Here is a 24,485-nt window from a genome sequence, read left to right as displayed (position 1 = left end):
AATTGAGGCTTAATTCATGGTTTTGGGTTGGATTCATGGTTATTGGTGGGTCAAATCCATTTCAATCTGCTTGAATTCATGGTGGTGACACTCTCCCCACTATCGTGTGGTTACACAGCCCTAGGCGCCCAGATCTGTGGTGAATCCACTGCCTAGAGTGTCATAGTCCTCCATTGAGACTAGCGGACGGATGAACTTTTTTTTTTAGATTAGTGTATGTTTTGTTTATGCCACAGTAATAGGTGATGGAATATCGTCTTTGAGTGACGACTTAAATGGTCTCACTTTCGAGCGATGGTTCTAGTGGTCTCACCTTCAAGTGATGATTCTATGTAATCTCGTCTTTTTGTGGTGACTTGATGTGTTCTCTTTCTCCAGAGACGACTTTGTGTGGCCTCGCTCATCAGCGCAGATAGGTGTGTGCACTAGTATAGGTTTGTTCCATCTATTGTTCTTGTGACATTCTATGTTGGTGCACCTATACTTTGTGGTAGTCATGTAGGTGTTTTGATTAATTGCTTGCTTGTGCAAATTCACTCCAAATAAATGTACTAATCACTGGAGCAATGTACCCAATTAACACTCTTGTATTTGATTATGATGATCAGTGAAATCCCGCTATTATTTCTTGTAAAAAACAAATATGGTAAAACGAAGAAAATTTGATTTCATATTTCACATATATAAAACACAAACCATATTTCATTAAATCATATTCATTCAAATACTTACGATTTTGTTAACTACACTTATTTAATTCTTCTTGGATTATGTACAATTAAACAGAGTAATTTGGATTATTTTTTGTATTAGCTATGCTGAAGAAGTTACGCACTAATGATTTGATCTAGTCGGTTCTAAACAAGATTGAAAGGGTAAAAATTGTTCACGAAATTTAAGAATTAATTGAGTTTTGATACGATGAATGCAAATACGATACGATGAGTTCTATTAAAGCCAAAGTATTATTTCAGACGTACTGAAGAATAACTCAAACTTAAGTGTTAGTATTTCCCATTCAAAATCCTAGCCACCCTTTATGTTCCCAAATCTAGATCTGAAACCATCTTAGCCGTCGGTTTCTTGCTTTGGCTTGGGACTAGTGGCAACCACTCTCGCCCTTTCAATAATTCTAATTTTGGGGTGTAACACAATCCTCAATTGGTTTTGTGGCTATGCCACCTTGTTCCCTAAAAAATGACGGAGACGCCTCCTTGGGCAATCTAATTTGGCGATTGGACCGCTTGGGCTAAAGGATCTTGCGGCTGCACCGTCTGAGTGATCAGATTTGGTGGCTCCGCCGCTTAGCACGCTATAAATTTGGCAGGCTTCGCCGCCTCCTTTGACATATGAACACTGTGGATTCTGCTTGAGCATTGTTGGTGCAGGTTTCCTTGGTCAGAGAGTCACAGCCCTCCACTGGAATGAGCCGGGCAGTGGATATTTGCTCAGAGTAGTGTAGTTTGTTGTCTCGTCTAGCAAGTAACGTGATCGCGCTTTAGCAATGGCTATATGTGGTTTTCGTCTTTTAAGAGACGAGTTAAGTGGTCTCATCTTTCAACGATGATTTTAAGTGATCTCGCTCTTCGATGATCACTTTATGTGGCCTCGTTATTCATCAACGACCGATGTGGATGCTGATTCAAATTTGTTGCCTCTATCGTGTTTTGTGACAGATTTCCATTGTTGTTTGTAGTTTTGTGCATGTGGTAAACGTTTAAAGGTTTTGCTTTTATTTTGTGCTTGTGCAAATTCATTCGAATCAATTTCTTGGTCACTAGAGCCATCTTATCCAATTGGCACCTCTCTATTTGTTATCTATTAGCACCTCTGTATTTGCTTGTGATGATGAATGAAATACAACATTATCGTTTCTTGTCAGAAAAAAGAAAAAAAAAAGAAACATAGATGCTAGCTTAAGTGCATGCGTATATTCATAAAACAAGGTCCACCAAGCAGCCTAATGAGCATGTGAAGGAACCTGCTGGGGATGTATATGGTCAGTTGGTAGTTATATATAGCTAGAGGAAAGGTAACGTCGATGGACAACAATAACAAGATTGCTACTAGAAGACATTGCTAATATGGTAGGTTGCCCTACATACATATAATAAAAAAAATCGAGAAGAAGCTCGTCAATAATGTAAAAGTGCAGTCATGCATACCATCTATGAAATTATCCAATTTTAGCTTCATTATCTAGCAAGCTATACATATATAACCAATATATATCATGCGACTTGTATCACTATAGTAGCTTTCATCACATTTGACATTTCCCTCAATGGTTGATTTGATAGTTGAAAGAGGCATGAAACTATTATCCAAAATACAGAGAAGAAGAAGATGAAGGTTTTAGAAGGAAATCAAAGCTTGTATTGATAGTTGAACAGATTACAGAAAATGAGAGAAAATTTACAATTTATACTAACCTACAAACTAACTCTAACCTATAAGAATCCTATTTGGACTTAACAAGTTGTGATAAGGGAGAGTTTACATGTTGATAATATAATTCTATAGAGTTTGAACATCTTATTTTTGTGGAAGCACATTCAGAATGCTTTGAAATAACCACGTAATGTATTTTACCACTAATCCACTACTCCATTTAAACTGGGATTTGGTGCAACGGGACAATAACCATACTTCCACGATAGATGGAAGTTGGCTGCCATTGCCACAATAAATGTAGGAATTCCCTGCTCACAGAAAAAAAAAAACGTTCTAAGAAAAAGGTTCTATCACCATAAGAACACAAGGGCTTCAAGTGAGTAGAAGACTTTCCTTGGACGATTACTTGCAAACTAGGGTTCTCTCGTTCATCCAACTCAATGTCGTCTTCAGGTATTCTCAAAAGCTTTACCTGATTGTGTAGCATTAACATTGTATGTATGTATGTATATATGTATGTATGTATGTATGTATGTATGTATGTATGTGTGTGTGTGTGTGTGTGTGTGTGTGTGTGTGTAAGGATGCAAACATACATATTGATCTTGTTTTAAATGAGTAATCCTTGTATAATTTTAATAGTTGGGTATCAGAGCCAAGGTTAGTCTCACTTTGATTCATGTTTTGTTTTGTTGTCACTTTTCTCTTCTCACCACCATTTCGAGTGTTTGCAGATAAGAAAACAAGAATTACATAAGTCCAAGTAATTGATATACTAAATGACACACCCCGTCCCGAAGGAGGGCATGATGGCCGTCACGTGAGAGTGACGTAACCATTTACACAGTTCGGAAGCTTTAAAAATACAATTACTAAGATGAAACACCCGAGGGTGAGTCCTACATTTGTGAATTCTGTCAGAACACCGCTGGATTTCCTCGTGGCCACCAAAGCTCTGCAATCTAGAACCTGGAGGGGCGCAAAACAAAATTGAGTGGGTCAGTAAAACAAAGTTTTTCGAAAACCTTTCATTTAAAACATTTCTAACCCTTCGCTGTAAAACCTGTATACTTTCCCAAAAATAGCATAATACTTTTCATAAATCTCAAATCATCAAACTTTCTTAAACCAAAAATTATGCTATGTTAAAAACTTTCAAAAACAGATTGAATGATGCATCAATGTAACAGGTGAAATGATGAATTAACCGGAGACCCTGCAGTTGGTCCTGTACGGTTAATTCCATAGCTCAACATCCAATCCAACCGGAGTCACCTCGGTGACCTGTACGGCACTACACTGCAGATAAGTCGGAACTACCTGAAGTAGTCTGTACGACATGAATGGTGTAATAATACGCTCTAGTGCTTCTCTCATCAATCATCTGTGCACATAACCTAAGTCACCTACCAGTCGGAATCACCTCAATGATCTGTACGACTAGCATGTCGGAACCCTCTCATGGTCTGTACGACATGCACCTACTTGGATCCAAGATGAGCGTGCGGTGCGGTGAATACTATAAGCACTAACACCATGATTGCAGGTTATGAGCTATCAACATAATATACATCATCAATGATTCACATGAATAACATAAAACTCACCTGATACTTACCTGTGCGTCCACAGCACCAATTCACACATATATATGCATCAATTATCAATTCGTATAACTCATATCATTCATATTATGTATGCATGGCATTTTAGAAACATATTTTCATTAAAAACTCAATTTATGGGAATTTCAATAGTATATAGGTATAAACGGAAATACTGCCCACTCACCTGGAGTTCGCCCAACAACTCCATCGCACAATACGTCAAGGCGTCATGACGATCGGCGCCTAAAACAATAATCAAATCCAATCTCAGAAATCATATCAATAGAATATATAACTTATATACAACACGTCACTACGCAGTTCGATCCGGAAGATCTGCAACTCAGATTTCAAATCCATAACTTCCAGAGGTCCACAATATATCTCTAGGACAATTTCCTAAAATTTCATTACCATCCAACGGTCAGATCTCCGTCAATTTCCAAAACCAAGTGATGGTTAACATTCTATTTTATGAACTTACAACTCCAATTCCGGAAGATCCCTAAATCGGATTACCGATCCGTAAGTTCCTATAATCCTCAAATATTACGTATTACAACGTATCAAATTTTGGTGACGATCCAACGGTCAAATCGTCAATTCACGTTTTCGCCTAACCACGAATCGTACCCAACTTAGGTTCAATTACTCAATTTACGTCCATCAATTATCAAAACTGAACCTAGAACCTTAAACACATGATAAGAATGACATTGGCGGCCATTGGCCACGCGCCGCCGCGGTGAATACTATATAAACGTTATTTAAAGCATATAACCAACAATTCTCAATAACTTCTCATACGGTGCTCAATTTGGGTATATGAATATACCACAGTGACCTACTCAACCTCACAAACATCGTGATATTTTTAAAATAATTTTCCTAGAGCCCACGCGCCCTCACGCGCCGGGGAGGCCACGGTGCCACGCGCCCCCCACGCGCGTCATCTCCTACCTCCAGACGCCGGAATAGTGTCACCGGCGCCGGATTCTGGGCAGACCTGCAATTGCTTGTTTCTCGCTCATTTTTGCACCATTTTCATGTTCTTTATACCAAATTGAAGCCCTCAACATGTAGAATGAAACCATACCTCTTAGGAGCTTCAAATCCTTCGAAATCTTGACAAGAAATTTCCACAAAAACCGGCCACCTTCGAACCTCTTGATCCCGACGTCAAAACACCTCCAACGATGCACTCCAAGCCTCTAGAGGTCCTAACAAAGCTCCCTGTGAGCTTGGATTGTCCTAATAATCAACCATTCAAGAGTTCGTGAACAATGCTCAATTCGAAGCTCGAGTTTTCAACGTGAAAACGAAGGGTTTCTTACCTAATATGGGTGTGGTTGAGTTCGTAGAGTCCTTAAGAGCACGATGGTGCCTTCAAAACCCTCGATCCATGAAGTTTCAGGGTTCTGTAGTGTTGGTCCGTGCGTTCGAGAGGAAGAGAGACTGAGATGGAAATGAGAGAGGGAAGACACGGGGAAAGGAAAATGAGAAGTGTCCCGTGAGTGTGGGTGTGATCCATCCAAAAATAACAAGTCCAACTCACATCCCTAGCCACACAAAAACTTAGGAATGTATGTATTTAGACCAAAAATATATGTCTCACACACATACTTTAGTACCCGCTAAAGGTACTTTCGTCATTTCACGCTCCCGATATGAAAATCTCGGGACGGGTTGTGACACTAAATAATTGTTTGAAGAATTCCATCAAAATGGGTTCTCAATGAAATATTGTCTCAGTGGTGTAAAATTGTGACTCATTGATCATAACATGGATCTATTTCTCCATCATGTGATTCGATCCAGAGCTGACATATATGATGTATCAGGCTCCCTCTCTGGATTGTGGTTCATGGTTTGACATATATAATGTATCAGGTTCTTTCTCTATATTGTGGTTCATGGTTTGCATACATGAAAATATTATGTCCTTGTGGTTGTGTTCATTGTGAATCTTCTAATGAAAAATATTATGTTATCGCCATTTTTTTATGGTTAAAAATAAATAAATAAGTGAGGAGCCGCATATAAGTTGTGTTTTTCATTATCAGTTCATGTCTTGATTTATCATCACATTGCTCCATGTTTGGAGATGCTAAGATGGTTGGGAATATGCTTCAATTTCTTGTACTCTTTGTCTGTTATCTTTTCTATTACTCTTGTTTCTCAGGAGGATATAATTTGGATTAATTCTTTTAAGTGTCTTCAAAAATGGGGAATACTTTTAATGGTTCGACTAATGAGTTAGGACATGGTATTTGGCAGAGTGTTAAATAGGCTCTAATTCTTGTCCAAACACCTAGACCAAGAAACTGTTTAATGCTAAACTAAATAGCCATTTGGTAAAATTGCATTGTTTGTATGTTTTTGCATAAAATACTTCTTGCTCAAAAGCGTTGTATTGTATTGCGTTTCAATCAAGTGTTAATGTAATAAGTTGACATGAAATGTTATCGTCTTCAGTGAATGCAACTGCTACAATTTTCTCTTCCATTTAACCAGCGATGGAGATGGTGGTAATGATATTGGTATGAAAGATTGTTGGGTTGCCTTTGATATCACGGATGCACCAGCTTGGTGGACTAATGGACATGTTTTAATGGTTTCTGGTCAATGCTTTCCTTGGTTGTGATTATAATGATTTATGATTATAATTGTTTGCATTAATGTTTTTTTTTGGTAATTCTTATTCAAGAATGGTGCCAACGTAAAACAACTAAGGCTAAATATGTCTTATTGGAACACATAATTGTGTTATTTAACCATTGGACAAATGTTTATTACATCTTCACCAAAGTGGGATTTTATGGAAATTTTGGTCCGGAAAGGATGCATGGAATTGTGATTCAATTTTTAAGCCTTCTGGGCTGATGACAAAACCAAACAAAAATCGCGATGCCTACATGAAAATCTTACAGGAGTTGGTCGATCATGATGGCGGAGACGATGAAGTTTTCGAGGGACTTGACGAAAACGAGCACGACGAGTTTGTGTTGTCTAGCCTTTAAGCTCGTGTGGGCCATTGGAACTGGGAAGGTTGCATCTCAAGCTCATGAAGTAAGTAATGTCCTTTTTTGATTTATATGGATGTGATTTAGTTAATTAGCTTCAATTTGAATTGATGTATGTATCATATTGCAAAGTGATTCTTTATTTTTCTACTAATTTTTTGTAGAAGTTATTGTTGAGGGGATGCCAATAAATAGGGGCACTTAGAATTAATGTTGGTTAAAGAAAATGACTTAGTTGATCTTTCTGGGTGGTGCATCTTGGTTGTTTTTGTGGAGGTGAAATTAAGTTAAACAACTTCTTCTTTGAGAGCGTAAGTGCTTTTTATTTTAGTAACTTTATTCCTTTTGATAGGTGTAGTATTTGCTTCCTGTTCTGATACAGATTTATAGATTTTACTGAGTAATGCCATTTTTGAAGTAGATGGTAGGTTGCAAGGTGGAACCTGATGCATGTGAAAATAATCCATAATTAGATTCTACCATTAGTGTAGGAAGTTGGTTTTTCATACGATGTTTGGTTGATTTCTCCTACTTACCATAAAAAATTGAAATGTTAAAAGTTTTATGCATGGATACTAGACAAAGACATAAACAGTAGCACTGTTTTATATGCTATGAATTGTGTTCTATCTTAATCTATTGTGTTATGGCTATACAGTAAAGAATTAAGGTAGTTTATGTCTCTTGCTCAAAAGTGAGACTTAGACATGCATGATTAAATGAACCTTGTTTTCACGACTGCTTAAGTTTGAGGCAATTTTGAGTTAAAGATTGCTTAAATGGTTTTGACCAAATAATTATTAGGGTTTGGGGTTCACCTTACTAATGTTTCTTGGCTTTTTTAGATGGTTGCAATCATAACAATAAAGTCTTTTGCGATAATATTGTCACGCCCCGAACCTGGGATCGGTGGAAAAATAAAACCCTGCGCCCGAAACGTGAGTAAAAGTAAAAATAAATAAAAAGAAATTGACACGGGTTGAAAAATGAACCCCTCTTATTAAAATAACTCCAAAACCTTACAGGGTGTACAAAAGTAATAAATTAAAATCCTTAAACTTCTCAATGACAACCTCAGCTCGTCCAACACCTGTCTTGCCAAATAACTCATCTGTAAAATAATAGGTGAGGGGTGAGCAACAACCACCGTCGCTCAGTAAGTAGAATATATAATATGCCAGTCAAGCTTGCCATTTTAATCACACTATAAAATAGGATAATAATATCAAAGCTTTAACCACGTAATTTCATATCACATCATCCATTTACATATTCATTACATCCTTCATAAATTGTAACTCACCACGTGACCCCTAATGGCCGTGTGCAGTTTACATTTATCCCTCGGATTAATGCAACACCAAAGTTCTCATGCTCCATGAACATTTCCAAATAATCCACATATCACGATATATAATAACTCCAAAACATTTCAACAAATCCAACATGTTTGACTTAAATAGATAGAGATTTATAAATAGATAAAACCCACAATAGTTCGTGGTTTTCATTTATCAGAAAATAAGAATACTTTGAAACACATTACATAAACCACTCACCTTGATAATCCAAGCATTGGCAAGACAACCCAACTAACATCTCCACACACGTCAAACTCTCTAACCCTAGCTCGCTATCTCTCTCTATACATATATAATATACACACACACACGTACATACAAGGGCGGATCCACAGTGGGGTCGTCGGGGTCGCACGACCCCTTGGAAACCATGGAAACAACCTTGAAGCTCCCATATGCGACCTCTTGGAGCTGGGGTCGTCGGGATCGTCAGGAAGAGGAAGAAGAAGACTCGGCAGGAAGAGGAAGAAGAAGCAGCGCTCGCGCGCTTCTTTTTTTTCAAAACTCGGCAGGAGTCCTCCCCAACCCTAAACTTTCACACATTGCTTCCTGATCCTTTCAGAAAACGTCTCAAAACCTTCAGTTTTTCAGAAAATACATTTCAGATTTAAATCTTCAGAAAACGTTTATACGATCATGGGTGCAAAGCAATCTTACAAACTACTCCTTGTCATTATGGTGGCGGTGGTGGTGATGCTTGCCACCGTATGCCGCGGCTCCAGCGTGGGGCATACGCCGTCTGCGAATGAGGAAGTTCTTGATGAGTTTGTGGAGTTTAAGGACCAGTCAAGGCAGACGGATGACGCGAGGGCGGCGGAGAAGGCGAGAGAGGGTAAAGAAGGGTCGGAGTCGTGGATGGAGTGGGCTAAAGAGAAAATCACCGGAGGACTTGGGCTGAAGCAGGATGATGAGAATTTTTTGAAGCAGGATGATGAGAATTTTTTGAAGGATAGTTCTAAGAAGGCTTCTGATGCTACTTATGACACTGCTTCTGGTTAGTCACTACTGTTTTTTAAATTATTTCCTACATAATTTGTGATGGAATGTGAAATTTTCTGCTTTATTTTGGATCAATTTTTAAATGTTGTCCAGGAACTGGTTTTTTTTTTTTTTTTTTTTTTTTCATGGGATAGCGTTTGAGGATTTTACATTTGTACTGTGTTAAGTGTTTTCAATATGAACTCCAACATAGTGACGAAGAAATGTGTAGAGATAAATTGATTAGAAATGGATGGACACTGGATAGACAATAACCGAGTGGCATGAAACCATCACTTTTATATGATTTGTGTCCTTCGAAATGTATTTTTAATGGAAAATTTGTAACGGTTTTATTTATTCGAATTAAAGTTTGTAACTAGTTCTATTTATTCATATTTCCCACGAAACAACGAAATGTTGAAATAGTTTGTAATATTGTTTCTATTATGAATTATGAATGAAAGTACTAAGATTTCATTTTCAATATGTTTTTCCATCCTAAATTTTTATTTGAACTTTTACACTGCGACCCCTTGGGGTAAGATTCCTGGATCCGCCACTGCGTACATACATATGTATACATAGATATATACTATATGTACATCACCCCTACGTAATGCATGCGTTGCATGCTTCTGTGGTTTCAAAAGAATGGAGCCTTTGCTCCTATTTATACTAGGAGAAGACGGCAAAGATTAAGCCATTTAATTGGTTGGAAGTGCAACGCATGACAGCTAGCCCTAGGTTTTTCTTAAAAATCCGACACCTCAAGCAATAGAGTGGTGACTCACTTTAGTATCTAACAGCTCTTGCTTAAAATTCATGAGTCACAGAGACACATGTCCTTTGGTCATCACGTGTTGATCAACATACAACTCTAGTTGACACACACACATATATAGGACAACTTATAATATAATTATGGAATACGGGTTCTCACAAATATTTTTTGCACTAACCTTTACTTTTTCAGGAAAAACTTCTGAGCGAGATTTTGAAGTGCAGGCTTGTGTACCTACTGGATTATGTAAATTATGGTTTTAAAACTTGTAATATGTCAATATTCTTTTCCAAATAGAAGAATGTATGAATGGTTTGAGATTTTTTTAGGGTATAACAGTTTTAAGAGAATTAAGTTGATTATTTTATTGTCCAAAGACTTCAAATCTTGGTTGTTTTCCTAATCTTTTACATGACTATTATACAATAAGGTTACATAATCTATTTTCAAAATGATGTTTATGTTTCTTACCCAAAGGTGTAACATAAACATGTATGAATGATGGATGTGAAATATTTGTCCATAAAGGAAAAGGTGAAGGCAGGAGTATCTTCTCATAAAGCCCTTAGTTGTTGGAGTGTTCAAGGATCATGTCATGAATATGGGAGTCATTGACTCATTCAATTCTGCTGTTATGTGGGAGTGAATTTCCCTATTTGAATAAGTATGAATTCATGTGTTTTGTTCTTCATGGTTTTTAGTTGACATGTTGATGAATTCAACCTTGATGATTGTTTCAGTCGTTTGTATATACAAATATATGCTTGCAGCAAGCTGATACAAGTTGAGGTAATGCTCAGGAACTTGAGTGATAAAGAAGCTTGTTTAATCAAGTGTTATGAGAACATTGCAACCAAACAAAGGCTCGACAATGGTTAGTTGGATTGTTCAGTGGGAGAGATGAATTGAGATACAGATTAAATTATGTTATTAATGTGTATAAATGTTTGATTACACTTGCATTATATAGTATGAATTTGAGGATTGTGATTTTAGGGTGAATACATTATTAGTACATGTATTATTTCCTAAAGTTCAATCCTTAAACGATTACTAGTAAATGTGAATAAGACGTTAGTTGCTTAAAACTCAAAGTGATCACTAAAGAATGAATTCATATTAGACATGGAACTTCTAAACCACAACTAGTTAGCGTCCATGTGGGAGAATTTAAGAATCCTATTTGGACTTAACAAGTTGTGATAAAGGAGAGGGTACATGTTGATAATATAATTCTATAGAGTTTGAATACGTGGAAAAGTTAACATCCTATTTTTGTAGAAGCACATTCAAAATGTTTTGAAATAATCACTTAAGGTATTTTACCACTAATCCATTATTCCATTTAAACCGGGATTTGGTGCAACAGGACAATAACCATACTTCCACGATAGATGGAAGTTGGCTGCCATTGCCACAATAAATGTAGGAATTCCCCGCTCATAGAAAAAACGTTCTAAGAAAAGGGTTCTATCACCATAAGAACATAAAGGCTTCAAGTGAGTAGAAGACTTTCCTTGAACGATTACTTGCAGACTAGGGTTCTCTCGTTCATCCAACTCAATGTCGTCTTCAGGTATCCTCAAAAGCTTTACCTGATTGTATAACATTAACCTTTTGTGTGTGTGTGTGTGTGTGTGTGTAATGACGCAATGGTATGTGGTTAACACGACACACATACATATTGATCTTGTTTTAAATAGCATGTAATCCTTGTATAGAGCTAACCTTAATTTTTAGTTCTAACCTAACATTCTAACAAACTCTTCCTAGACCAATCTGCACCATATTCAATCATAAACCAATCTCCGCCATACATCTATTCATACTTTCAACATTAATTTCAAATTGTTTAACGATCGGTGTCCAACTCCGAACATTATTCTAGGAATATCATGCATATATAATACCAATCTCGAATATTGGCTCCATTAAACTCACAAGTGCTTCCGAACTGGCACGCGTAGTATCTTTGGTCTAACATGATTCTTTTAAATATATTGAAATATATGTTCATATATTTTTAAAGGTAAGTGCTGAAGATTGAAGAAGGATATATATTTATATACACACACACATCAACTGTCACTAAATTTCTTAATTTGTATCCAATCATGAAGCCCACGTCAAACCTGTGTTTATATATATGTGTGTGTGTGTGTGTAAAACTCATGCAGCTGGCTGGCAACATAAGTCAAGTACGTAGCCTGGCATAAAATGGGGTTATGCCTTTAATTATATATATATATTGTAAACCCCTCGTCGATCCACCACCTCCAATGCTCCAGCTAAATTATTCCCTCGGAAATGGCTACGGTTTTGTTCCTTTTGGACTAGCATACAATAAGCCTTAATGAGCGCCTGCAATCCGAATTCACTCTGATTAAGTACTCTATAATTCCAACTTAGCTAGAGATGATGTCAAAATCTTAATTTTTTTTAACGTGTCAGTAAATTTGTTAGCATCTTATTCTTTTATTAAACTTATGTTGTTTGATTGTGATATTCTCTTATTATTATTTTTTAATAAGAATCAACATGATTAATGCACGTTATGGTTCATGATCTAGTATGATAGTATTTCTCTACATATGTGGCCTCCTTTCTTATACACAAAGGCAGGAATTACTTTCCCTAATTATCCGGTTAATATACTAATCGGGGTAAGGTTCAGAGATCAAATTAGCACAGCCTAGTTGGTAAAGATATGAATCTCTCTTCCAAAACAGAATACTAGCTAGTATCAAGTAAATAATATAGAATCATCCGAGCTTATTCTCTAATATTCTACTTCAGTATAGCAATCTTGGATCCTAAAATGATAAAGATTTGTAGAAATACAGATAAGCAGAAAATCCTCAATGATATTATTCTTTTCACTTTTATATGTATATAGACACATTTTTGTGAGGTCCACTTCGTAATGTATTCCAACGATCCAAACATCTATCTTTTAGGTATTTCCTCAAGGATCATGTCTGTCAAAATACCTAAATCTTAAACCATATGACCGTGTGGGATTAAGGATTTAAGGTTACTTTGTAGAACTATATTCGTCCATTTTCTTCACTACAAATGAATGTTTTAATGGTGGTTTTGTATTTGTCTAATTTTTTGTAAGGATTATCTATGAATAATGTTCTACAAAATAGACAGCTCGAATCGTTAAACACGTTACGGAGTAGGCCTGCAAAACGTGTGTGAAAAATTGGGTAAATACTCTTTACAGATTTCACACTTAGATACTGCACCTCTTGATCATATTATTTTGAACAACATATATATAGAGAACATCCATCAAGCACTCTTTTAAGGATATATATATGATCTGGTCAAGTATTGAAAAGTTGGTTGGTCACACATTTCGGCCAATAAAACTTATGATCATGTCACTCGTATGGTTGAGCTTAATTTCGGATAAGGTTAAAATTAATTCCGAATTAAGAAAGCTAATTAACAATAATCAATCAAGTGAATGGTGTAAAAAATACGTCTTTGTGACGCCTCCGTTGCACTTGAGGTAGCCAAGCATGCAGGGCCCCGTCCTTCACTTCATGATCAGTTTTGCATTTGTCACCATATACATTTGGTACCTTATCCTTTTCAATTACTTGTCCATTTCTGCTTGTTTTGTTTCAAGCCGGATCCTATTCGGGTCCACAATTAATCCACATTTCACTTGATTGACTACATAATCAATTCAAAATTTCTTAATTCTTCTTCTTCTTCTTCTTCACACTCCACATTATTTTTATTTAGATAATGTTAGAGAGACTAAATTATGAAGCTAAATTTGCAAACCAAATGATGTGTCACCAATAAGCAATAAGCACGTTAATCTAATTATCAACAACCACATCATTTTTTTTACAAATTTTGGTTTAAAAATTTGATCTCCGTATTATCGTTTTTATTTTTATTTTTATAAAGTAATGTTCAAAATTGAAATAATTTTTTTGTGGGGTCTTCAACCCAATATATTCTGCCACCATTTTCCATGATTTCTTGTTTGAGACCACCTTAACCTACTCATATATCATTACAAATTACATAGTCATCGGAATATCAGATTTGTATATATCATATTCATGGGCAAATGGGCCTCCCCAAAAAATAATCCTCTCTTTTTATTTTTATTTTTATTTTTTGGCCGTGAAATTGATATATACAAATCTGTTATATAAAGTAAGGTCATGTTTGTTAATTGCACTTTCAAAAATATATCATGGATTATAAAGACAGATTGACTGCACCAATCCTTGATTTTTATGTATTAATTAATTAGGAATACCAAACACATATAAGTTAAGGGCTGCATTTAAAACGATTGAAACCGTTTTTAGCGAAAATATTTTAAAGTTCTAAAATCATTTAATTAAGTGTTTCCTACAAGAAGCACATAACTGGTGGCATGAAGCACTTTAATTATTTTAAGGATTCACTTGCATTTTTACCAATGATTGGTTTCGAAAATGTTTTAACCAAAAACGTTTTCAACCATTTTAGAAGCACTTTCAAACAAGGCACTATGTTTAATTTGGCCCGGCAGAATGCATTTAGATTTGAGGTTAGGACACAAACTACCTCATTTCAGTAATGCCCCTAGCATTTGGTGTAATCCTTGCCATTAGATTTTAGCTATTTTTTAGCTCCATATAAAGCAGATTTTTTAAAATCTTATGTTCCATATATGTATTTTTCCATCTTTTGGGAGCAAGAGTTAGGAGAACATGCATACTAAAAGGACGAAAGTTTTTCGTCTTTGCATTATGCAATGCACGAGCTCTAACTAACAAGATTTGACGTAGAACTCATTAATGATATACCGTAAACACTATACAAAAGTCAGAAAACCGACGCCGAACAAAACTTACATTGAACGGGTTCGAATCCTTATCCTATTACAAATCTAACTCGTTACCCCGTCGTTCCTAAAGATGTTAGTGTTATAGTTATGATCAATGTTATGGTCAATGTTTAGAGCTTAGTATTAAAGAGACGTAGCTAGGTAGACTTTGTATTTTGCCGTTCTTGTTTGTGCTCCAATTAGGGTTTTTGTTTTTTACACGGAAAAAACAAATAATTAACACTTGTTTCTTATCAAAATGTTAAAATTAAATTAAATCAATCAAATCCACGATATATACTAGCGTATAAATATAAGTGACACAAGCATATCACCTACTCAAGATAAATTTTGAAGTAATAATATTGGTACATTTGCTTGAAAACATCGATCAAAAACCCACCTACCTAGAAATCTTTGACAAGTTAGAGGCATGCCACCAAAGCATCTTTGACAAGTTTCAGTGATGTGTATCGATTGCATGGTAATCAATCTACATTTCAACTAATATGAGACCAAGTTATAAGCTCTCTATCCCTCTAGCTACCTAATCAATAATGTTACTAATTAAGTGTCTAATTAGTACGTAATTACCATTTAGAAATTTTAGCAGTGAGTTCCTGAACTGTGCAGTATTGCTATGCAGACTTAATGTAATGTCATGAAGACTAAATTTGTAGATAAAATTTACAAACTAATGATGTGTCACCAATAGATAAGTACATTTATCAACGCTTAAGTAATAAATCAATCGTCAACTTTCATATCATTTAGTTTTTAAAATTTTGTCTACAAATTTAATCTTCATAACAATACTCAATACTTATTCATATTAGGTGGCAAATGTATTAAGGAATTAATCATGGTGTCATTGCTTTAGGTGGACATGCAATGTATGCCTTGATTTGTGTACCTAGACTTGTATAATTTGGACTCTAAATCGTTGGCGCCTTGAATGAGATTTGTTTTGACAGTTTCTTTTAATCATTGAGTTTAGGTAAGATTAACTGCCGGATTATGTGCATGTTCGGCCATAGTTGGTATATATAATTTGCTGTTTTTCTTTTTTGTTCCCTCTAAAATATTACTGATGTATTAAGCAAGGTTGTAAGTTGTAACTACACCCACATTCTTGGTAGAAGGATGTTTTAGTCAGTTTTTACGATGCGTGGGTTAATTTTGTCTGTTGATGCATTATGAATTATGTGTACATCAACAATCAGATCATTCTTGTTGGATTTCACTGACATGATTGACACCTTTAAAACTCACAAGGTACCAACGATCAATATCATCTCTATCTAACCTACTACTAACTTAACTGAAGCCTTTTAAATCCACAATGTATCAACAGTCAATATTACCTCAACTCGACCCGACCCTAGCTCTAATTTGATTGACATCTTTAAAACCCAGAGTATCACCTCTGTCTGACTTACCTAATTGTAACTTACCTAATAATACATCAACGATCAGTAAATATATTCATTGACACATGACATTCTGTTCTAATAACTTAGAGTCATATGAAAAGATAAAAAAACTTAAACGTAACAATGAATTATTGGACCAAAACCGCATATATAACTTGATTAATTACCTTACTTTTGTAGTGATTTTAAATACCATTTTTGAAATTAAACTAAAAGGATGACACTCTACTTTCTTCTAAGGTGCTTGTGCTTCAGCCCTTCATCTACCACCGTCATAACTTCATAATCAACCGAAACCCACGCGAATTGACCAAAAACACCCTTCACCAGAAATCCAGACAGACAAAGTTATCCCTCAAGTCAAACAGCCACCAAAGAACACGAAATTACGGAAAAGACACCATTTCCAACTCGGTCGTATCGTATGGCATCAAAACTTTTTCCAGATCCGTTTGGGACGTTACAACCCCCGACATTAACACAGTCCCAGTTCCGTGATTTGTTCCCAACTTCGTGTCCGGGTTCCGTTTGGACTCCCAGAAAATGCAAAACACTGTCTGGAAATACAACTCACTATTCACTAACCCCAAAACAAATGAATAATTTCTTCATCCAATTTTCCACGAATCCAAATTTTAATACTAGCAATAATCTACACTAAATTTATACACATGAAAGATTCGAACTTCAGTGCAGAGGAAGAAACGGCCAATTTAAGCCCAGGTATGCGGAATCGCAACTGTAGAGCTACATGATTTCTTTTCCTTACCATTTTCCATCCCATATTTTCTTGGGAAACAAGAAGAAACAGAACACAGAATTTGGGCAAAAAAGTAGAAATATTTTCCGTTCTGCTACGACTGTAAATTCTAGCATTTCACCAGTGTTTCTTCCCTTTACAACAACACCCCACCCCACAAAAAATAAAATAAAAAACGTATCGCTTTGCGTCGCTTCGTTTTAATCGATGTATTTACATAAAAGGCCAAAAACATTTCCCTGAATTACCAAATCTACAAGGATCTCAGGTCGACGGAGTTCGAGTTGAGGAGGTCGTGCAGGTCGCACGACGGGGCCTGTCCGAGGCGGAGCGCCTCGAGCACGCGCTCGAAGACGATCACGTGGCATGGGATCCGGAGGACTCCCTTCTGCTCGTAGCCGTACTCCTGTGCCGACTTGTTGAGGAGCTCGACGAAGACCGGGTGGTTCAGGAGCTCGGCACTGACCACGAACCGCTCCATCTCGTCGCCGACGTAGACCGGGACGTGGCCCTCGGGGGCCACCTGCTCGCCAGCGGAGGATCTCCGGCGCCGGAGCTTTACACGGAAGGACTCGTTTCTGCGCGGGGGGGCGGAGGCGTCGGCCGGGGAGCGCAGGAGGCAGTACTGCGATGAGTCGGCGACGCGGGAGAGCCGGCGGATCAGCTGCTTCATGGTGATGTACGGACGGCGTAAGGAGATGAAGAGAGAGAATTGAAGAGTTTTTTAGAGAGAGAGAATTGGAGTAGTGGGTGTGAGGGGTGTGAGGAGGGGAAGGGAATATATAAAGGCCAGAGAGAGAAAGAATAAAAGAAAGAGCGGAGGAGAGAGAGACTGTCATAGTAAAATGTTAAGAAACGGAAAGGTGACGATGAGAGAACGTTGGGAGGTACAATTAGGCGTACTAGGCAGGTACAATAAGTGAGACAGACTTTTTTTTTCCCTTCAATTTTTAATTATTCTTAAACAAAACTATTAAATATCATGGATCATTTTTTTATTTCTTGATTGCAGAATTATAATTAAATTACTGTATTTTCTTTCTTCTTTTGTTTTAGATTTTTGGTGGTGGGCACCAGCATTAGCATTTGCAGGTAAGACTGCAGGTTTGGCATTCATCTTTTAATCTCATTTGTTTTTATACGTTTAAGAAATGCTAACGAGACTCTCTTAATGTAAAACTCTCCATTAGACTTTTCGTCACTTTATGTCATGATACAATGTTGACGTGAATATTATGCAAAAAACATAAGATGACGAAGAGTTCATAAAAAGTCTTACTTTTGAAAGAGTCTTTTTAGCATTTCCCTTCTATCTGTATATTAAAGTGAGAAAGGCAAATAACCAGATATAAAAAGCGAGTAAAATTGTAAAAACAAGAACAATTAAAAGAGAGTGAAAACAACTATGCTTCCTTTAATTTTCTTCACATTCTAGCTAATGTTGTAGTTACGCTTTCGATGCAGATAGCAACAAGTGTTGTGCTTTCTACTTTTTCTCCACCCGCTACTTGCACTTACCAAATTAATCGGCACTTACTCGATGAAGGATGGTAATCCATGCTTGCTAACCATTTGCCCCTTTGCCTATCCATCCTCCTTCGGGCAAGTGACGATTCCTTTAGTTTGGTAAGTGCAAGCAGAGAGTAGAGAAAAAGTGGAAAGCACAATACTCGTTGCTAATTGCATCGAAACAGAGAATCGTTTGAGAAGAAAAGACATCGGCGGTTTCGTCTCCTTCGAGTAACTGTAACGTAAATGTTTGTGAACGTTGGAATGTGGAGAATATTAAGGAAAGCGTGGTTACTTTCATTCTCTTTTAAGTGTTTAGTTTTTATAATTTTACCTCACTTTCTATATATGTGTCTTTGGTTTTCTTACAGATGAAAGTTTTAAGGATTTTAAAAGTTTCACCATTTTTGCTAGAGTGATACACAGAAACTTTGCATGTTCCAATCATTTCTTGCCACAAATTTGGTGTTTTTTTTTTCAGATATAAATACATTCGAAATAACATGCAGAAAAAACCATTCCAAAACCATTTCACAAAAAAGCAAACTGTCACGGGATGATATTACTGCATGCATGTATGCCATCTGCTCAAAGAAATCAGAGCAAACAAAATTTGGAAACTGCCTCAAAGTTGACACTTTAAAAGTATCACATTACCATTTTTCCCTATTTTTTTGGTCTTATTTTTTTCTCTCATATATGGATAACAATCCTAAAGAATTCGTTCTAAACCACTTGTAGTTAGAACCGGATGCACACTGGGATCTAGATGGTCCCAGAACCACTAAAGTTTGAAAATATACATGTGAAGATTTTTAAAGGACTTTTCGAATGTTTCTACGGGTCTCATTGTATTTATTAAGTGTTTGATGTAATACATGTCAGACATATCTCAATGGGTTGAGTGGACAACATCGGACAAACTCTCTTGATATCACTGATTAAGTGTTCGACGAAATGCCTCAATAAATAAACTGATTTTTTTTTTTGCATGCTTCGCGCTTTATTTATATATATACTAGCATTTGCCTACACAGTTTGTGTGTATGAACATATTTTTTTAGAAAATGAGAAGGAGAGAGGGAGAGAGAGAGAGAACATGGGGGGAGTGGGAGGTTTTTTTTTCCTTTTTTTTTAATATTGAAGATATTTTAACATCACGTAGGTGAGGCTTCAATCAAAATAAAATTTTGAACCCATGAAATTACATTATTGCCCATCATTTTTTTATGTGATATTGGAGATATTTAGAAAATGAGAAGGAGAGAGGGAGAGAGAGAGAGAATGTGAGGGGGAGTGGGAGGTTTTTGTTTTCCTTTTTTTTTTAATATTTGAGATATTTTAACATCACCTGTAGGTGAGACTTCAATAAAAAAAGTAAAATTTGAACTTGTGAAATTATATTATTGCCCATCATTTTTTTTATGTGATAGAAGACTAATTTATCGTTTCATCATCTTTTGATTGACAAAGAAAGTTTTATTAATTAGTAGATATATATATATATATAATAAATAAAAAACTTGAATTTTAACAGACCACCTAAATTCAAATACTGCATGGCTAATTATATTAACACTTCACAAATTGTTGAATAAACCCCACAAACTTAATACACCCCACCTTTTCTTTTTCACTTAAAGTCTTATCTTAATACACCCCACTTATTTTCCCATAATACTCCCACACCCCACATTCTCAATATACATCTTATATTTTGTACATACACCCCACATTTCTCAAATCTTATAACACTCATTTTTAATTTTCAGGGATTGAATCTAACCATATGAACATTAAAAGATGAATATGAATATAGAAGTTTAAATAATGCAACAAACGCAAGATTAAATAATTATCGATGTCATCGAAATCACTAAAACAATGAAAACTATGAAGTCTTACCTCATGTGAAGCTCCTGAACATCGATTTCGTGTTCCATTCGTCAAAAACAATTTTTCTTAACAACATGTTGGATAGTTGAGAAGATAAATAATACGCTAAAAGTGATTTAGGGTGTATTTATAAATCTTTATTTTTTTTAAAACCTAATAAGGTCAAAATTGTCATTGCATGTGGTATAAATAAGTTATTTAATATTAAATTTTAATGTGAGGTGCATTCAACATTTTGTAGGGTGTTAATATAAAAACCCATACTGGATTTGCCACCGCTTGTAGTTACCATTATGTCATCATTTCTTTCTCTCTTTTTTTTTTATCTTTTTTTTATATGATCGATTTTGTCACCATGGAAATCGAAATTCTATGAAAAAGACAAGATTTTCTAATCAATATGCGTGGATTATGTTCTTCAATATCATTTTTTTTCCCACTTACAATTGAAGGGACTCAAAGTCAATAGTCAATCCTTTGATATAAGCCTAATTCTACATCATTAACGCATAAACTCTCGCCATCACTTGGATTACTTTTTATTATCAATTGGTTTTAGATAAAATTCCAAGTTCATTCGTAGTATTGCAGTCAACGTTTGCTCACATGTAAAGTAACTGGCTACACATGTTTCGCGTGTCTGACTTCTGTATAAATACGACTGAACAATGAGGTCTATAGGAGGATTTGAAAAGTCTATATTAAAAAGTTGACATTTTTCGTTAAGGTGAACAGTATCGAGAGTTTTTTGTTAAAATCTTCTTAAAGAAAACTAATGAAATAACTTTAAAAATTTGAGCTTTAACGATAAGGACAAAATAAAGGGTCAAGTGAATAGTACTAGGATTGACTTTTTAGTGTAAAAATGTGATTTTTCGTTAAAGTGAACAATACTGAAAGGTTTTCGTTAAAATTCCTTATTAATAATCAGTTGCTTCCTCCACTTTACATGAATATAATAAAAATAAAATCGAGAAAGTGGAAAATTGCGTTCTAAGATAGTACTAGTACATGTCATGATGCAACATCTACAAGTCACCAATCCATGTATGAACTTTGTAATACAAAATATAAATATATATACATACAGACATATCATGAAATTTAATTGGGTCAAATAAACTTGGTAATAAAATTATTCCATTCAAATGAAATGAATTCTAATATTAATTAAGTTGATTTCTCATTAGAAGTTTCCATGAGGGCCATACAATAAAGAGCAATATTTCTTATTTGCTTCCAAACTACATATTAATTTCAGGACTTGTTACTCATCCATAACACAAGCAATTACTTCATTTAGACTTACCTATTGAAATAATGAAAAGTGTTCTTCATAACACTTGGCTCTAAAAACCAACACCTCAATCAGTGACAAATTCAGGATTCGAATCTTGTGGGGTCTTCGGTGTTAAAAACATGTTTTTAGATAGAAACAGTGCGAAGCACGCAAAAAAAAATCATGCTATTCATTAAGTTATTTCGTCGAACACTTGGTGAACTTGTTATCGTCAATCAAATCATGTATCGCACACGTCATCACACATGTCAACAGATATCAACATATGTCGAAGCAATCTGATAAGTGATAGTGTTGTCGACGCAACTGGTCGAGATATAGCTAGCAGCCATTACATCAAATACCTCGAAAGACCTTCACGTGTATATTTTTCGAACCCCGAATGATCCTGAGACTACCTTAGTCTCATAGTCCATCCACCTCTAACCACAATAAAATTTGTGTGTGTAGTTTGACTTGTCAAATTCCCGAATGATAATCCTGAGACTACCTTGGTTATTTTCCCTTTAATGTTTTTTCATATTTACTTTCTATTTTCTAGTTGAAATGCTAGTAAAAAAGGTAAAACAAATGGAGCTTTATATATAGAGACAAAATTTTTAACTATATTTCAAGAAACTCCAATAGCTTTTAAACATGTCAATGAGAGACAAAAACATAAAAATAACAAAAGCTCAACCCAAAAACATGGAAACAATGTTTTAAAATACTAGCAATACCCCTAGGGCTTTAGGGCAACTAATATAACCCTTCCATCCCTAAAGCCTTAGGGAGGGAAGGGTTCTATTAACAGCTGAGAGAAGGGAGGGTGGTGCAGGTTGCAGAAGAGAGAAGGGAGGGAAGGGGTGCGGGTTGCAGAAGAGAGAAAGGATGGAGAGGGTGGGGGGATGAGGTAGGAGACAGATGGGGTTTTTTTTTTTTTTTTTGTATTTTTAATTTCTTTTTAAAAAATTTTAATATTCAAGTAGGCCCATATTGACACATGGCGCCCAGTTATTGTCCACGTGGGTGCCACATCATCAGTTAACAAAAGTTCTAATGGAAAACTTAACGGATGTATGAAAATGTTCCAGAATTATAACTTTAGGTACCAGATTGGGACTAAAAAAACTTCATGTACCAAATGTTAAAAACTAAGAAACTTCAGGGTTGTAAACTAAGATTAACCCAAATTACTATGTGTTATGAAACTAAGCTTAACCCATCCTCGACTATTTCTGCAGAATTAGTTTTGAAACTATATGTAGAATCAATTTGTATCCTTTATTACTATAATCAGTTCAACCTGTCCTCAACAATTTTTGCAGAATTAGTTCAACCCGTCTTCGACCATTTTTGCATAATCAGTTCAACCCGTCTTCGACTATTTTTGCATAATCAGTTCAATCAATCCTTACCCACTTTTGCCGAATCAATTTAATCAGTTATCGATATTTTTTGCAGAATCAGTTCAACTCACCTTCAACAATATTTTCAGAATCAGTTAAACCCGTTCTTGATTATTTTTGCAGAAAAAGTTTTCAACCCGTCTTCAACAACTTTTGTAGAATCAGTTCAATTAGCCATCAACCATTTTTAGAGAATTAGTTTAACCCGTTCTCGACCATTTTTGCATAATCAGTTCAATTAGTCATTGACCATTTTAGCAGAATCATTTCAACTCATCTTACCATTTTAGCAGAATCAATTCAACCCATCCTCGAGTATAGGGGTGGGCATGGATTGGTTCGGTGTGTTTGGGGTGAAACTAAAACCGAAACCGAATTTTTTTACGATTCGGTTTGATGCGGTTTGAAGCTTGAAACAATATGGAACCAAACCATTTGGTTGCAGTTTGGTTTCAAATCATTTGCAAACTAATTACATTATGTCATCAATACAACCCAATTGAAAAAGAAATTCATGATCACCATATTAAAATTCAAGTTGAAATAAAGACTAATAACTATCAAATGAAAATCAACCACATAATAACTAGTAAAGATTTAAATCACATCTTTGTAGACTAGGGATGGGCAAAATACCCATGGGTATGGGTAACCGCGGTTACCCGTCCATTTAAAGTTGATGGTTATGGTTATGGGTAACCGTTTAAACAAATAAACGGTTATAGGTATGACCGTTTATCCATGAAATTTAAATGGACGGTTATGGGTATTATCCGCGGTTATAACGGATATCCATCGGTTATGGTTAATATTCATGGTTATAACGGGTATCCATTTACCCATTTAATTTAATATATGTAAAAAAAAAATTAAAAACCCTCAGAGTTTCGACTTCGTCACTCTCTTTCTCCGCCTTTCGACTTCGTCACTCTCTTTCTCCGTCGCTCTCCCGATCTCTCTCTCTACAGAGCCTCGAATTCAATCGAAAAATCTCATCCGCCATATCAGTTGCAGAACCTTAGCAGATGACGACACACTTGTAATTGCATTATCAAAACATAATTAATCTTTAGCTAAACGCAGCAATCTCCGGACGCAACGGCGAACACTTGGTAGGCGGAGGCGCCGTCGTTAAGCTTTGCTTCGGCTGCGCCAGCAACCCCCTGAACCTTCTGAGAGAGATAATCTCGTCAGCTCGGTTCACGT

General features: G+C 35.9%; 2 protein-coding genes and 2 long non-coding RNA genes across 4 annotated transcripts; 1 reads left to right on the top strand and 3 right to left on the bottom strand.

Annotated features, from left to right (window-relative positions):
• Window positions 1-3,099: 3,099 nt before the first annotated feature.
• Window positions 3,100-5,453, bottom strand: LOC139188333 (uncharacterized). The gene is made up of 4 exons (XR_011571702.1): window positions 5,336-5,453; window positions 5,098-5,252; window positions 4,186-4,244; window positions 3,100-3,363 (listed from the first exon to the last, which is right to left on the bottom strand). It is a non-coding gene; the product is annotated as an uncharacterized lncRNA (long non-coding RNA).
• Window positions 5,454-8,003: 2,550 nt separating this feature from the next.
• On the bottom strand, window positions 8,004-8,705 carry LOC139188856 (uncharacterized). Its single transcript, XR_011572216.1, has 2 exons — window positions 8,584-8,705; window positions 8,004-8,135 (listed from the first exon to the last, which is right to left on the bottom strand). It is a non-coding gene; the product is annotated as an uncharacterized lncRNA (long non-coding RNA).
• A 316-nt stretch (window positions 8,706-9,021) lies between these two features.
• Window positions 9,022-9,384, top strand: LOC114827451 (late embryogenesis abundant protein D-29-like). Its single transcript, XM_029109264.1, has one exon. It carries the CDS (start codon window positions 9,022-9,024, stop codon window positions 9,382-9,384), a length of 363 nt encoding a protein of 120 aa, XP_028965097.1.
• Window positions 9,385-17,174: 7,790 nt separating this feature from the next.
• On the bottom strand, window positions 17,175-17,958 carry LOC103445811 (auxin-responsive protein SAUR72). The gene has a single exon (XM_008384868.4). The coding sequence runs from the start codon at window positions 17,857-17,859 to the stop codon at window positions 17,440-17,442; it is 420 nt and encodes a 139-aa protein (XP_008383090.1). The 5' UTR covers window positions 17,860-17,958; the 3' UTR covers window positions 17,175-17,439.
• Window positions 17,959-24,485: the final 6,527 nt, after the last annotated feature.

The sequence above is a fragment of the Malus domestica genome, chromosome 10 (genome assembly GCF_042453785.1).
Source record: "Malus domestica chromosome 10, GDT2T_hap1".
NCBI classification, from domain to species: domain Eukaryota; kingdom Viridiplantae; phylum Streptophyta; class Magnoliopsida; order Rosales; family Rosaceae; genus Malus; species Malus domestica.
The sequence above is the reverse complement of the archived record's forward strand: the minus strand, read 5'-3'. Positions and strand labels throughout refer to the sequence as shown.